The sequence below is a fragment of the Desmodus rotundus genome, chromosome 10, assembly GCF_022682495.2.
Source record: "Desmodus rotundus isolate HL8 chromosome 10, HLdesRot8A.1, whole genome shotgun sequence".
Taxonomy (NCBI): Eukaryota; Metazoa; Chordata; class Mammalia; order Chiroptera; family Phyllostomidae; genus Desmodus; species Desmodus rotundus.
The window spans coordinates 86,786,136-86,802,478 of record NC_071396.1 but is presented as its reverse complement, the minus strand read 5'-3'; the positions used below and the strand labels follow the sequence as shown (position 1 = coordinate 86,802,478).

The following is a 16,343-nucleotide window of genomic DNA, read 5'->3' as shown; positions in this document are numbered from 1 at the left end:
TTTCAGATATCCCATGTAGCAATATTTTTGCCGATATATCTCCTAGGGCAAGGAAATAAGGGAAAAAAAAAATAAACAAATGGGACTAGCTCATATTAAAAAGCTTATTCGTGGCTAAAGAAACCATCACCAAAAGGAAAAGGGAACTGACTGTAATGGAGAACATATTTGCCAATGATACATTGGACAAGGTTTTACTCTCCAAAATATATAAAGAACTCATCTGCCAAACACCAGGAAGACAAACAATCTAATTAAAAAATGGGCAAAGGACCTGAATAGACACCTCTCCAAGGAGGACATACAGATGGCCCATAGACATATGAAGATATGCCCAACATCACTAGCCATCAGAGAGATGCAAATTAAAACCACAGTGAGATATCACTTCACATGGCTGTCAGAATGGCCATCGGTAATAAATCAGAATGGCCATCAGTAATAAGTCAGAATGGCCATCAGTAATAAGTCAATAAATGACTGCCGGCAAAGACGCAGACAAAAGGGAGCCCTAGTGCACTGTTGGTGGGAATGCAGACCGGTGCAGCCACTGTGGAAAACAGCATGGAATTTCCTCAGAAAACTAAAAATGGAACTGCCTTTTGACCCAGCAATTCCGAGTGGACCAAAAAACTGTGGTACATTTACACAATAAAATACTACACAGCAGAAAGAAAGAAGGCATTCCTACCTTTTGCGACAGCATGGATGGAACTGGAGAATATTATGCTAAGTGAAATAAGCCAGTCAGTGAAAGACAAATACCATATGATCTCACCTATAAGAAGAATCTAATTAACAAAATATACTGACGTACAAAATAGAACCATGGACCTGGAAACATGGAACAGACTGACAGTGACCAGAGGGGTGAGGGTAGAGAGATAATAGTGGAAAGAAGGGAAGGCACTAGTCAAAGAACATGTATGAATGACCCACAGATATGGACAATGGTGTGGGAATTGACTGTGGGATCGGGGGTTGGGCTGGGTGCAGGAGGGCAAAGGGGGAAAAACTGGGACAACTCTAACAAAATAACAATAAAAAAGTTTAAAAAAATAAAAATAAATAAAAATTTTAAAAAAGAAAGAAAACAGACCAGTAGGATTAACACACACACACACACACACACACACACACACACACACATTTGTCAGTCTGGTTTCTGGGACAGAAGACCTGGTTTCTTCCCAATGAGCACTCAACAGGCATATGTAGTACAGAGAGGCTTCCTCTCTCATAGAAATTAGAAGATAAAGCCAAGAACATATCAATTTCACTCTATTACTCGGCCCTCTAAGCAGTGAAAGCACTTGCATAACCCAATGAAAGTCAACCCCCAGTGAAGAAAGGCACAAAAAGGAGAAACAGGAGCTGGTCATCTCATCCCTCACTCCTGTGAGTCACAGTAATAATGAGAATTTCTATCTTTCTTCCAGTACCTACTGAGTACAAGACACTGCTAGCTTCTGCACATACACAATGAAGAGAAAACCACGTTTCAGCAGGCCTGTAGAAAAGGCATTATCAGTTTTCCACATATGACAGATGAAAAGAGAGACTCTGAGAAGTTCAGTAGCTTTCCCAAGGGCAGATAGGCAGTCAGCCCTAGAACAATATTTACACTGTAAAGCCCACAGTGCTTTCTTCTCTATCACTTCTCCTGCTGTGCCAGTTCAAATGGTGAAGTTAGCAAACACCAGACTTCACTTTCCTTCTGTAAGCTTTTGATATCATCCTGACTTAAGATATATGCTCTAGAAATACAACTAACTCAAATATTAATCAACTTCTCTAATGACTACATCCTGTCTCACACTATACATGCTTACGTATTTCAGAATTATTTCTATTGGAACAGTGGACATTTTTCTCTTTTGAAGTTTCAGATTTACCTCTCCTTTCAAACTCATTTAGCTATGCAAAAATATACAACATTCATCAGACTGCTTGACTTTGTAAATGGCATATTCGTTTACATAGTTAAGTTCTCAGAAAATAAGCTTTCTCTGTGCAAAGACTGAAAATTACCAAGAATTTTTAACTTTTAGTAATAATTCTGTTTGCTGTAAGAACAAATCCTTCAAAGGCCTGATCCAAATGCAAACATGTAAAATATCTTTTTTCATATTTTTACTAATGGACTGGTCTATTTGTATAATTGATCGACATATTAAGTTATTAGAAATTTTAAAACAGAGATCCATAAATTTAGCATAACACACACTTAAAATGACAAAAATTAGAGTTCATATTGTTCCTCATACAGAAATAGACATTAAAAAATGATCTAAAATGATCAGATTTCATGTATATTAGAGTCTGAATCATTCATGCATGATAGGTAACGTATCTGTAGCTAAAATTATATTGTTTTAAATTATACTTTGTGCTATGTTTCTAAGTTTTATAGAGTTTCATGTACTGTACAATCATCTACATTAACTTTTGACAAGTTTGTGCTGGTAAAGGAGATTTATACCTGAGCAACCTACTTGGAATAAAAACCTCAGTTGTCACTGTTTTTAGTATCTTCCTTTCTCTCTTTGACAAATTCCCAAAATACCACCTATCTTCTGTTGATTCAAAAAAAAATCCTAAACTAATTATGTTAATTAAACCATTTCAATTATTGACAATAGTCTAACATTTACTCCCATCTTCATTCACAATAATTAAAAAGGCTGAAGTCAAATCCCCTCAAACCATGTGAAAATAGGTCTATGTCACATGTCTTAAGACTTTGGCTTTATTTACATGCCTTTTCCTTTCCCTTTCAGCTTATATGATAGATCAGGGGTCAGCAAGCTTTTCTGCAGATGGCTGGATAGTAAATATAGTAGGCGATGTAGGCCACAGGGCCTTTGTTGCCACTATTCAACCTGCAGCTGCAGTGCCAAAGCAGCCATAGACAGCACGTGAATGAATAGATCTGGCTGGGCTTAGCGGGCACCCTACTGGATTAGGCCCCCAGCAGCAGTCTGATGACCCCTGAGCTAAGTCATGGCAGAAACAGGAAAAATTGTATCACTACAACCACCTGGGGCATCTCAATATCTAGCCGGGCAAGAAAAAACCATTCAGAGCCATACTGATTTTAAATTGCTTCAGCACTAAATGCAATTAATCTTGACCCAGAGAGTGCTAAATGCGATAGCCCACCAAAATTAGATTCTACTTCTCTAGATAGCCATGTATTTTTATTAGGCATATCACCGGATAAACAAAGCCCCACTCCATGGCCAGGCTTTCTAAATTGTTTGCTACCTCCCTCTCTCACCTTATTTCCGCAACTCACTCTAATTCCACTGGACATAATAATTATTATTTTATTCTATTTTATTTTTTTGCTCAGTAAGGTCAAGGTATCACCACCTCCTCCCTATGTAAACAGTGGTTTCTATTTCCCCTGCTTCTGCTAGCAGACAGAGTTGGAGGCTAACCTCATTCTTAACCTCCTCCTCCCTTGCTGCTTTCTATTATATCAGTTAGACAAGCTAAATGCTCACTCTTCTCAGCTCTCTTGCAGCTTGGCATGGCCAAGTAATAAAGTTCAGGACAATAAATATCTCATGAAAGACTTGCGGGAGAGATGGGGGTGGGAAGGGGTACTCTGAGAAAGATTTTATGTTTTTTAAAAATGTAGAGTGAGTTGCAGCTGCCCAAATCTACCCCCCCGCCCTGCCCCTTTCTTCCTACCTTAATGCAAACGCGATACCTGGAATGGGAGCAACCATTTTGCAACCCAGAACTTTGCCCCATTAGAAGAGGCTAAGGGAACTGCAGAGGTCCCGCACTGAAAACTGTACACCAGTGAACCAATGCTAGAAGCCACGCATCTCCAGAATTGTCACATGGGAAAAAAACAGAACCCTGTAAAGCAAATTTTTGTTACAGATAAAAGCATTCCTAATCTACCTTTTATGAAAGAGCTACAGTCCTGAGACACTACTCCTCATGAGAAGTGAAAAGACCAAACTGGCTGAGCACAGTCCCTCATGAACTCTGACTGAACAGCACTACTTTAACCTGGAGAGAAAAGTAGCAGGAAGAGGGTCTGGCCTGAGGTTGACAACCTGGGCAATAAAGCCAATGAGGGCAAAGAAGAGAGAAGGCTAGAGAAGAGTATTCAGATGCTAAAGAGATCTAGAAAAAAAATAATTGAAAAAGTACTCCTTCAGAATTGTGGAGCCAGTAAGCCTTATGGACATTCTACTCAGCCAACCAAATTTGAGAATTTTGATTATAGTACAGTCATGTACTCCTACTTTTTGAAAAATACAAATTCATAACTCATTTTTATAGCTATACTTTGTGGTTTTCAAGCTGATTAATTTACCTTTATGCTTCTATTTTTCCAGTATTCAGAAAGGTACAGTTACTCTCAATATATGATCATTTTTTGGCACTTGAAGAACCTTTGAAATAATAACAATAGTGTTAATAATGATACTGGCACCTATCAAGGACAAAGGATTTTTCAAGTACACTAGTTTATCTGGTAGATCCATCACCCTAAATTTAGGGGCAGTCACTTCTCTTTTTATATCAATTGCCACTACAAAAAGCACTTAAAAATAAGTAATGCTATCCAGTCACAAGAAACTTCAGAAATTATTATTTTAACACATATCCCTTAAAATATAATTAAGTTATAACACCAGTTTTTATTTTACTTTCTTAAAATTATATATGAAGGAGGAACCCCCCTGCAATGGAATTATTTTCTGGAGGGCGGGCCCTTTGTAGTACAGGCTTCCCCTGCTGGGAGAAGGTTCTAGGAACCCATCTGTGTCAGTGTACCAGCTGGCGTTGTTGTGAGAGGCTGTGTTCAGCTTCAGAGAATTTTTTGGAAGATTCAACATGTTTGCCCATTTCATGATGGATGACTTATGAGCACACCTGCCCACACTACACTGAGTGTTCAGCAGTTTTTGACCAAAAACAGCATGACCCCCAAACCCCACCCTCTCTACCCACCTGCTTTTTCCCTGAGAGACTTTTTTTGTTTTCCCCAGATGAAAAAAGTCCTCAAAGAGAAACGTTTTGCTGATGTGAAAAGGGTGAAACAAAAAACAGCAGAAGACTAAAAGGCATCAAAATCAATGAGTTCAAAAACCGTTTTTAGCGATGGAAGAAACATCTCCATAGGAGTATTGCATTAAATGAAGAGTACTTTGAAGATGACCAAAGTTTAAACATGTAAAAACAAACACACACTTTTTAATAAATAAATTATTTTGGGGTCCCCCCATATATGTATATACAAATACATATGTGTGCATACACACATACATATGCAGATATATATGAGTGTGTGTGTATATACATAGTCATGCACCAGTAACTTGGGGCTATATTCGAAGAAATGCTTCATTAGGTGATTTCATTGTGTGTAAACATCATAGAGTTTACTTACACAAACCTAGATGGTACAGCCAACTTCGCACCTAGGCCATGTGGTACAGCCTATTGCTCCTGGGCCACGAGCCCCTACAGTATGTTACTGCACAAACAACACGAGATTAAATTAAGCACATGGGAAAATGATGCAGTCAAGGGACACAGTAAACATGAGATGCACGAGGCTGCTGCTTTGTGTAATAGGGCACACTGACAGCAAAACTTTTTTTAGGTAGAAAGAATATACTGTAAAATAAAAATATAAAGTATAGTACAGCAAATACATTAACCAGTAATAGTCGATTGCTATCATTTCCAAGCATAATGTACTGTACATAATTGTATGTGCTGTACTTTCATGCGCTCTGACCAGCAGCGCCGTGGTTTTGTCTACACCAGCCTCACCACAAACACGGGGGCAGTGCATCACTAGGCCACGGGAATTTTTCAGCCCCATGATAATCTCGTGGGGCCATGTTTGTATATTAGGTACATCAGTAACCAAAACACTATGTGGCACATGACCATATGAACACACACTCAAACACCCTCACACACACACACACACCCCTCCCTAGTTCTAATGCCAACAGTTTACTCCTCCATGAAAATAGTTTGGGGGCATCTTGCTGCAGTGTAAAATGCTTATCAATTAAAACACCTATAAATTACCACAGACTTTTTTAAATGTTTGTGATTTCAGAGTAGAATTACATAGGACTATCAAAGGTTTAGCTAGGAAGAAGACTAAATACAAAGAGGTTTCAGGCTCAACTGTAGTAGTTGAGCAGAAGAATTTAATAAAGTTCCAGCACTACATTTTAGTGCCCAAATTTCTTACTGTCTTTTTTAGTTGACAAATCGGTGCTCCACGGTAGACCAGCGGCCACAGCACAGCTGGGTGGCGCACCAAGCACAAAGGAAGCAACAGCACGTGCTGGTAAGTGTCATTCTGCTGGCCTAGAAATGGCAGCCATGCAGACTTACCCCCTGTTATAAAGCAGAACAATTATTTCTCTGGAGTTTACATTTTCTTCATAAAAGGGTCAAACTTCCTACATGTTAAAAAACAGAACTTTCAAAAAGGATATCTTCCCTTTCTTTGATGATCAGTTCATTCTGTTCTTCCAACTGCTTGATCTTCTTCTCAAATGATTCCTGCTCCGCTTTGAGCCGTTCCTCTGTCACCTCCTTTTCCTCGCTCACTCTGCAAGAAAAAAAGGAAAGAAAATGCCGATGAGAATGAAATAGAACATGTGCCTACAGCTGCAGTTTACCAAAGCTAGACTTCTTCCAGAGGAATGCTTACCTCTTTCAGAGGTCTTCAGGGATACTCTATGTATTTTTTCATTTTTTGAAGTATATTTTATTGATCATGCTATTAGTTTCCCAATTTTTCCCCTTTGCCCCCCTCCAACTGGTACTCCCTTTCCCTCCAGTAATCCTCCCCATTAGTTCATGTCCACCTTTTATATGGCAATCTTTCACACCTTTGCAATAAAATATGGATGTGAGTTTAAAACCAAGAAAATTTTCAGAAGTATCTTAAATATGGAAAGTCCAACATGAGACATAGGTTCCCAATAATAATGTAGGACAGAAAAATATCTAATTTTTAAAACATTAGGTTTCATTTCTTCATTTTCAAAATGGTCAAATTATTTTATTTTACATTTTTTATACTTTTTAAAAAAGATTTTATTTATTTATTTTTAGAGAAAGGGGAAGGGAGGGAGGAAGAGAGAGAGAGAAACATCAATGTGTGGCCACCTCCCACACACCCCAAACCAGGACCTGGCCTGCAACCCAGGCATGTGCCCCAACTGGGAATTGAACCGGTGACTCCCCTGGCCTGCAGGTCGCAGTTCAATCCACTGAGCCACACCAGCCAGGGCTAGATATTTTTTATACTTTTACTTAAATACTGTCAATGACATAAACATGTAAATCACTTAAATGTGTCACTAAATATACATAGGAATTTTACTCTTTTCTTCCAGTACTGATGTCCTGCATCCCTCAGTAACACAGAAATATCTAGGCTAGAGTAAAAACACAGCATTAACATAAAAATTTTGCACTACATTTATTCTTAGTCCAAAAGAATTTTAAAGTTGAAAAGACTAACCCCCAATTTTTTATTCTTTAATGTAGAATTCTGAAAAGTATTCCAATTCAATCCTACTAAAAAGGGGTGGTCCGTAACAGTAACATTAAAGGAATAAATATGTCTTTAAACACCCCCCCCCGAGAAACAACTAAACAACATTTAAACTTATTTAAAATGAGAACCCTAATTGTCATGTGCCTCTGTGCACATAGCTGTTGGCCCTGAGTTTCTGTTACTTGTGCTTGTTCCCCAGAGAGAGCACAGCACATTTATCCTACGGGGTCACACAAGGATGTGTGTGAGTGAGACCCACAGGGAATCCACACCTTTCCTTTGAGCTCCTAAAGTCACTTTCTCCCAGAGCCCTCTTCTACCAGAATGATTTCTGAATAACGTGAACTCCATAGCTTTTCCTTTCTTGCTAGCCTTCTGGTGGAAATATTGAAATCAATGATGTTAATAAGACAGAATGAAAATTAGAATTTTAGAGTGTTCAAGAGTTGATTGCATTTTCTTTGAAATAATTTGTGTGAAATGCATAGCACACAGCAGTGTTAATAAAATAGGTTTATTTCTTCTTGCTTATCTTGGCATTCAGATCATTTCCTCAACCCTATTATTTATGATTAGCATAATATTAGACCAATGAATAGTACTGAGGCCCTTCTTTCTAAGAAGGTAATCTCTAAAACTGATATAATTACGAGGAATCCAGACAACTAAACAAAGAACAAATATACGTATATGCAGAGGATTTATACTCCTGCCTTGTAGATTGTCAAATTCCCCTTAACGTTGCACTGAACACAGAGGTTATCTCTAGAGCCTGCCAGGTCAGAGCGTACAGGCGCAGTCCAACATTTACTCTGTCCCTTTGTTCAAGCTGAAAGACAGGCGAGTGAACTCTTGGGCGCTGGGGCACAACTGCTTGTACACACTTCCCATAATGCCAGAGTGTGTGAGAAGCTCTTCCCAAAACTTAAACTGCTCTGTCCAGAAAAATTTACCACTACACTATTTAAACAGGGCTTTTTATTTTTACTTTTTTGTCTTTTCTGTTATGCTCCCCTTCTGTTAGACTACCCTTTAGCAATTATTATGCTCTAGAAGGCTATAAAATTAACAAGCTGTGGTAGGTACACAGTACAACACTTACAGGGCTTCTTTGTGGCCCATTAACACAGGTAATATAAGCAAGTATGTTCATACAGTTTTTGAATGCAGAGGACTTGCCAATAAAACAACCTCAAGGTTTGATATTCACTATGAAATCTGTCTTCTTGTTTACTTTCTGTTCAATAATATTTCCCATGAGGTATGTGTTAGAGAAAACATCTGGTATCATGATCTACATTTTCCATCAAAGCATTCTCCGACCACAAAGTAGCATAAAAAGACTTAATCCTCTATCTCATTTAAAGTATAGCAACAAGTTAATTAACAACACGAGAAGCTAAGTGCAGAAAAGGGAAATATTTAACTAATAGGACAAAAAGATTAAAACTGACAAAAGGATATTCCCAGAGATGGTATGTTAATTATTTACAAAGAGGACAATAGCCTATTCATAAAGTAAGATTGTTAGCATTTAGTTAATGCCTCTGAGTATTTCTCAAAAACTTTCACAAAATGTACTGTTACCTAACAAAAACAGAGAATCCATACCCTCATAGTTGGGTGGTTGGGCTGAAAATTGTGCTGAAACTACTGAATTTCTTTGAAATCTTATGGTTTAGCTCGAATATCCCTGAATATTTTATATTTTTCTCCATACAACTATCTTTTCTGTTTCTAAAAGCTTCCCCACACCCATCTATTCTAAATTTTTTAGTAAAACTAGTGTTCTAGAAAGAAATTTACTATGTGGCTCTGCATACCCTTATGTTCTAGATACTCTAGGAAAGGGTACTCATACACTAATGTGAAAGACAAGGCCAAGTCAGCAAAACGTCTGTCCCGAAGAGAATTACAGCTCACCCAGGGGCCAACCCGATAAATTTCTTCCCTTACTTAACATCTTGCATTTCAGAGCTGGATATTCTGGCTGTATTTTATAAATTCTGAATATCAGCGTGGTAGGTAAGAATTGGGGAAGGATGGAACAGATTTCATTGGACATGTAGCAAACAGAAAGGGCCATATTGCTTTCAAGCAAAAGTAAGTGGCCCTGGCTGGGTGGCTCATTTGGTTGGAGTGTTGTCCCATACAACATAAGGTCGCAGGTTAAATTCCTGATCAGGGCACATACCTAGGTTGTGGGTTCGATCCTCAGTTGGGGCACATATGTGAGGCAACTGACTGATGTTTCTCCCTTACATTGATGTCTGTCTCATCTGTCTGTCTCTCTCTCTCCCCTTCCTCTCTCTCTAAAAATCAATTAACATATCCTTGGGTGAGGATTTTTTTAAAAAGTAAACACGTGGTAAAACGAAAGGCTTTCATCATTAAAAAATATTTCAGTGAAATCATCTTAATATCCTCTTTACAAATTTTAACATTTGGCTATTGTTTAAAATGTGCTGTCTAAAGGAACACAGGTGCTTTAAGAAATCACAGACAGCAATTGATGTCAAAAGGGCTCTAAGAACTATGGAGTTATACTGAATAAATGTAGATGTAAAAATTCTCAACAAAATACTACCAAACAGAATCCAGCAGCATAAAAAACAATGAAACATCACGACCAACTGGGATTTATTCCAGGAATGAAAAGATGGTTTAATACTCAAATATCAATTAATGTATTGATAATATACTATATCAAGAAAATAAAGGACAAAACCCACATGATCATCTAATTGAATGCAGAAGAGTTTGAAAAAAACCCAATGACTCAGAATTTTCAAAAAAAATAAATAGGAAGGAAAAATGTTCCTCAACCTGAAAAAGGCCATCTACGAAAAACCTGCATCTAATACCGTATTTAATGTCAAGTCTGAATTCTTCCCTCCTATGATCATGAACAGGACAAGGATATCTGCTCTCGCCACTTGGATTCAACACTGCACTGGAGATATAGTCAGGGTAATAAGGTAGGAAAAAAGAAATGAAAGGCATCTAAACTTTAAAGAAAGAAGTAAAACCATCTCTATTTCAGGACATGATTTTGGACACAGAAAATCTAAGAAATCCACTAGAAAGCTATTACAACTAATGAAAGAGTTCATTAAGGTTTCAGGATACAAGATCAATGTACAAAAATCAATTGTTTATACACTAGCAGTGAACTACACCCCCTCCAAATTAAGGAAACATTTGCATCTAAATGCAATTAAATTTACATTTGCAATGAAGAGAAATAAAACACATAGGAATAAATTCAACAGGAGAAGCAATACTTGTATACTGAAAATTACAAAACACTGTTGAAAAAAACTAGAGATCTAAGTAGGTGGAAAGACATTCCACATTCATGACTGGAAGACAGTGTTGTTAGGATGGCAGGACTACCCACACTGATCTTCAGATTCAACTCAATCTCTATCAAAATCTCGGCTGGTTTATTTGCAGAAATTGGCAAGGTGGTATAATCTGAAAATTCATATGAAAATGAAAGGGACTCAACTACACCTTGAAAAAGATGGAGGACTCACATTTCCCCATTTCAAAGCTTACTAAAAAGTGACAGTTATCAAGACAGTGTGGTACCGGCATAAGGACAGACACGCAGATCAATGGAACAGACATGAACACTCACATTTACAGTAAACTCATTTAACAACCAGGGTGCCAAGAAAGTCAAAGGGAAAGAATAGTCTTTTCAACTGATAGGGATGACACAACTTGCTATCCACATGCAAAAATCTAAAAATAAACTCAGTCCCCTACTTTACACTATTCACAAAAATTAACTCCAAATGAATCAGAGACCAAAATGTAAGAGCTAAAACTATAAACTCTTAGAAGAAAACATAGGCATAAATCATTATGACCTTGGATTAGGCAATGATTTCTTATATATGACACCAAAAACACAAGTAATAAAAAAGTAGATAAATTGGACTTCATCAAAATTAAATACTTTTGGGCTTCAAATTACACCATCAAGAAAGTAAAAATCAATGTGCAGAATGGGATAAAATTTTTGCACACAATTTATTTGATAAGGGACTTATAAATGCAGTACCTAAAGAACTCTGAGAACTCAACAATAAAAACACACACACACACAAAAAAACAACCCAATTTGTAAGAGTAGACTTTTCTCCAAAGAAGATACACAAATACCAACAAGCACATGAAAAGATGCTTGATAATAGTCATTTGGAATGTATATCAAAGTCACAATTAAATGACACTTCATACCCACTAAAATGGTATAATGAAAAAGACAGATAATAAATGTTAGAAAAGCTGTGGAGAAATTGGAACCCTCATATACTGCTGGTAGGAATGTAATACAGTACAGACACTCTGGAAGACAGTCAGGCAATTCCTTAAAAGGTTAAACATAGAGTTACTATATGACTCAGCAACTCCATTCCTAGGTATAAACCTAAGAAATAAAAACATCCACACAAAAACTTGCGAAAAATGCATAATCTGAATCTAATCAAGAGAAAGCACCAGATAAATCTACATTAAGGAGCATTCTATAAAATATCTGACAAGTGTCAAGGCTATAAAAGAACAAAAAACTATCGCAGATCATAAAAGACTAAGGAGAAGTGACAACTGAACACAATGACTGAATTGGATTTGGGATCAGAAAAAGTGGTATTAGTGAAATGACATTGGTGAAACATGAATAAAGTGTATACTTATAGTATCACACCACTGTTAATTTCTTAATTTTGATAATTGTACTATGGTTATGCAAAATGTTAACAGTATGGAAAGCTGAGTGAAATATACATGAAAATTCTATCTTTGTAAACTTTCTGATTCTAAAATTATTTCAAAGTAAAAAGTTCAAAGGAACAAATTCCACCCAAACTTAAATAGTATGTGTATAAGAAGGTATGGGTGGAGAGAAGGGGAATGCCAAAGTGATTTTACTTTTATCTGTGATTTTATTTTTTGAATAAGATAATTTTATTATTTGTATAATTACACATATATTAAAATTAGGGGGGAAGTATGCTATAGAGTGAATAAAGATGTAATTTTTCTGGCCTCAGAGCTAGTATAATATTGAATAATTGTATATTGAATTGAATAACTGAATATCGAATTGAATAACTGAATTGAATATCCAGTTCCCTTTGTTATATCTTGAATTAATCAATTACTTTAAAAACTACCAGAAATAAATTTGGCATAACATAAAATGATAAAAAGTTATTGTGTCTTCCACGAATACTTTGCAAAAGTAGATTATCAGGTAGCAAATGATCAATAATTGTTTTTCAAGTAAAACCTGATAATTAATATAAGAATAAACACTTTCAGTTATAAAAAACTAACCTGAGAATACTCAATTCTCAAACATCAAATGTTCCAATTTTGAGACAGCAACCTAGATAAGTTGTTTCATAAAAATTTTTGGTAACCTCTGCTCTTAACTCTTCTCTTAGCTCAATGAGTCTTCCTTTCTCTTGTTGATTTCAGGTTTAAGAAATCTGAATCCATTATAATAAGCATTTAAAAAATAAACGATGAAAGAGAATAAGCAGCATATAGAAAGGCCATGGCTAAAAAACAAATACAGACAGAAAACTGCCTGAGGAATGAACGAAAAGCTACAGTATATACGAGGTCTGTCCAGAAAAAATCCAGCCAATGGTATTATAACAACATCACATAACCTGGCAGCCAAGGAGAGTGGACTGGAACACGCATGCGTGAACAATGACAACTTCACTGTACTAGTCAGTCAGTGGGGGTGGTAGACTCTGATGAGTGAGCATGTGTACTATGTGGCTGTTGCATTAAAAATGAGCAAGTAGAGCCATGTATCTGCATCAAATTTTGCATTCAGCGTGAACATTCCTCCATGGAAACTATTTGGATGATTCAGAAGGCCCCAGCTATGGGCAACTGCTGATTGGCAGCTTCATCATGACAATGTACCCACTTAATGTATCACGTCTCATGCAGAGTTTTTTGGTGAAACATCAAATCATCCAGGTGACTCAGCTCCCCTATAGCCCAGATTTGGCACCCTGCGACTTCTGGCTTTTCCCCAAACTAAAATCATCTTTGAAGGAAAGAGATTTCAGACCGTCAATGAGATTCAAGAAAATATGACAGGGCAGCTGATGTTGACTGCAAGAACTGTGTGAGGTGCCAAGATGTCTACTTTGAAGGGGACTGAGGCACCATTGTCCTATGTACAATGTTTCTTGTATCTTGTATGTTCTTCAATAAATGTCTATCTTTCATAATACATGGCTGGATACACTCTGGACAGATCTTGTACTTGTGGATCACATGTACCTACAGCTGTGGTCTTTCAACTTTTCAGAATCAAAATATGGCCCATGCATGACTCTAAGTAGATGCAGCAAAATAATTCTGAGTAGATCTAGCAAGGTCAAGGAGACTGTTCACATCCATAGAGTACTGTACATGTTTCTAGAGGCCATACAGAAGGGGAAGAAAATGCTATCAGAAATTAACCTCTTTTAGGAAGTAATATCTGGCCAGAGCCAAGAGAAACATTATTGAGTACATATTAGTCACTCAAAAAAGTATTCTTTAAATTATAGAGCTTAGAATGGACAATTTGAAAATAAATTTTGGCATACTAACTGTTCTACTGTGTCGAGATAAACTAAAGTTCAGAGAATACTTTGCACCTAAACAGATGAAAAATTCCTTATTTTTTCTTGAAATGTACTATGTAATCAATTATAAACACCATTCACACAAAAAAATTCCACAAGGCTTCAAATGAGAAGACAAAAAACTAAGTCATTGAAAAATTAAAGTCTTAATATTTTATTGTACTGCAATGTACATTCAATTATGACAAAAAAGTTATGATTAGTTAAAAAAACTAAAAGACCAGAATAAACATACAATAATGATCTACTCATTTTACTATGGGAGAATAATGGTGTTACACTTTCAATTTTCCTTCTGAGAAATGTCAAGCAAACTGTAGTACCAGCAAACTGTCCTTTGGGAAAGATCAGTATCTGAGCCTAGAAAAGAATCCTGTCTTCAGATGAGTTAGTGCACAAGTATTCACTGGGGAACCATTCATTCTTTGACAGTGTGGGCACAGGACAAGAAATAGTAGAGAATGTTTCAGAATTCTTTGAATATGGCTCATATACATTAAAAAAATGCAATGTGGCCAAGATTATTTTAAAACTTTTTTCTTTTAAAAACTAAGCTATAGTACAGTTTGTTTATTATTCTATGGCAGCAATTTTCAATCTTTTTCATCTTAAGGCACACATAAACTAATTACTAAAATTCTGCGGCACACTGGAAATATATATTTTTTGCCAATCTGAGAAAAAATATGGATAATTTCGATTCATGAACACCAGACAGCTATTGCCATGTTGGCTGTTGTCATTTTTTTTAATTTGATAATCTATAGAAAAGAGGTTAGTGCCCCTGACCAAATAGTCAGATATTGGAAACCACTGCTCTAGGGTACTGTTTCCTGTCTAAAAAAGTCTCAATTAAAAAAATATATATATATATGCAAATGCATGAATAAGGAAGTTACCATCTTTCAGCACAAACAACAATATTTTGCAAAGCCATTCATTTTTCAAGTCCCCGTAAATGACACTGCTTTTCCCATCTATGCAAACAATGCATTAATTTTACTGTAAAAGACTTTCTGAGGTCACTTAATTCAGCAATCTTGAACAAAAAGAAATCTCTCTAGCCTTACACCTCTGAAAAAGATCAATCAATATTTCACTTATCCTTCTGCAAATGTAAATCAAATACTAGATACCTCAGCAAAATGCCCTCATTTACTTAAAGCCCATACGTCAAGTCATCTCTTCCACTCTCTTCCACTAACTAAATAATTCAAAAACCTCTGGTACCTGTTCTCCATTGGACTATTAATTTGGATGTGTATTCTATTATTAGTGTGCTTATCACAAGTAAAAAAGTTCCCTGATCATATATAGATTATTAAGGAGGTATATGCACGTTATTAAAAAGTCATATTAGGTTTTTTCAATTAAATATATATATTTGGTTTCTAGCCAAACAGCACAGTACTGCTTGTTCATGTTCAGGTTAAATTTACCTATGAGCCATACATATTCTTTTAATATACTGTGCCTAAAAAAAAAAAATAATAATAATAATAATAATAATAATAATAATAATACTGTGCCTAACTAGTCTTTCTCTAAAATGAATTTCTAATTTAGTTTTATTCTTAGGCATATAATAACCTGCACTTGTCACTACTGTCTTATATCCTGTTTAAATGAATTCATGTCTCCAACCTATTATGCCAATTCTGAATCTTATTTATATTTTCTAATATTTATTTTTGTTTAGAAACATTAATAATTCCTATGTGCATCTTTTTGACACTTTCATACATAGTACCAATAAAGATACTGACTGAAAAGGACCTCAGGGCTACATTCTTGATGGATTCCTCCAAGACTGGCTTAATTGTATTGAATTTTCTCTATTTTTTCTGTTTTCAATTTTATTGATTTTTTTGCTCTTATCTCTGTTATTTCTGTTCTTCTGTTGCTTTGGATTTACTTTGTTCTTTTTCTTGTTTCTTTTCTCTTCTTTTCCTCTAATTTTATTGTTATTCAAGAACAGTTCTCTGTCTTTTCCCCCCACCCTAGCCTAACCCCCACCCCTCCCCACCTCCCTCCCATTTCTACCACCCCACCCCACCCCCTGTTATTGTCTATGTGTCTTTTATAATTGTTCCTACAAACCC

At 36.3% G+C, this 16,343-nt stretch overlaps 1 protein-coding gene across 4 annotated transcripts in view; it reads right to left on the bottom strand.

Moving 5' to 3' along the window:
- KIAA1328 (KIAA1328 ortholog) overlaps positions 1-16,343 on the bottom strand; it is a 223,217-nt gene that overhangs the window by 188,844 nt on the left and 18,030 nt on the right. For all 4 annotated transcript variants that reach the window (XM_053912879.1, XM_053912880.1, XM_045187934.2 and 1 more), the window contains one exon: positions 6,495-6,610. In XM_053912879.1, coding sequence (XP_053768854.1) covers positions 6,495-6,610 — 116 coding nt within the window. The remainder of the gene's footprint in view (positions 1-6,494; positions 6,611-16,343) is intronic.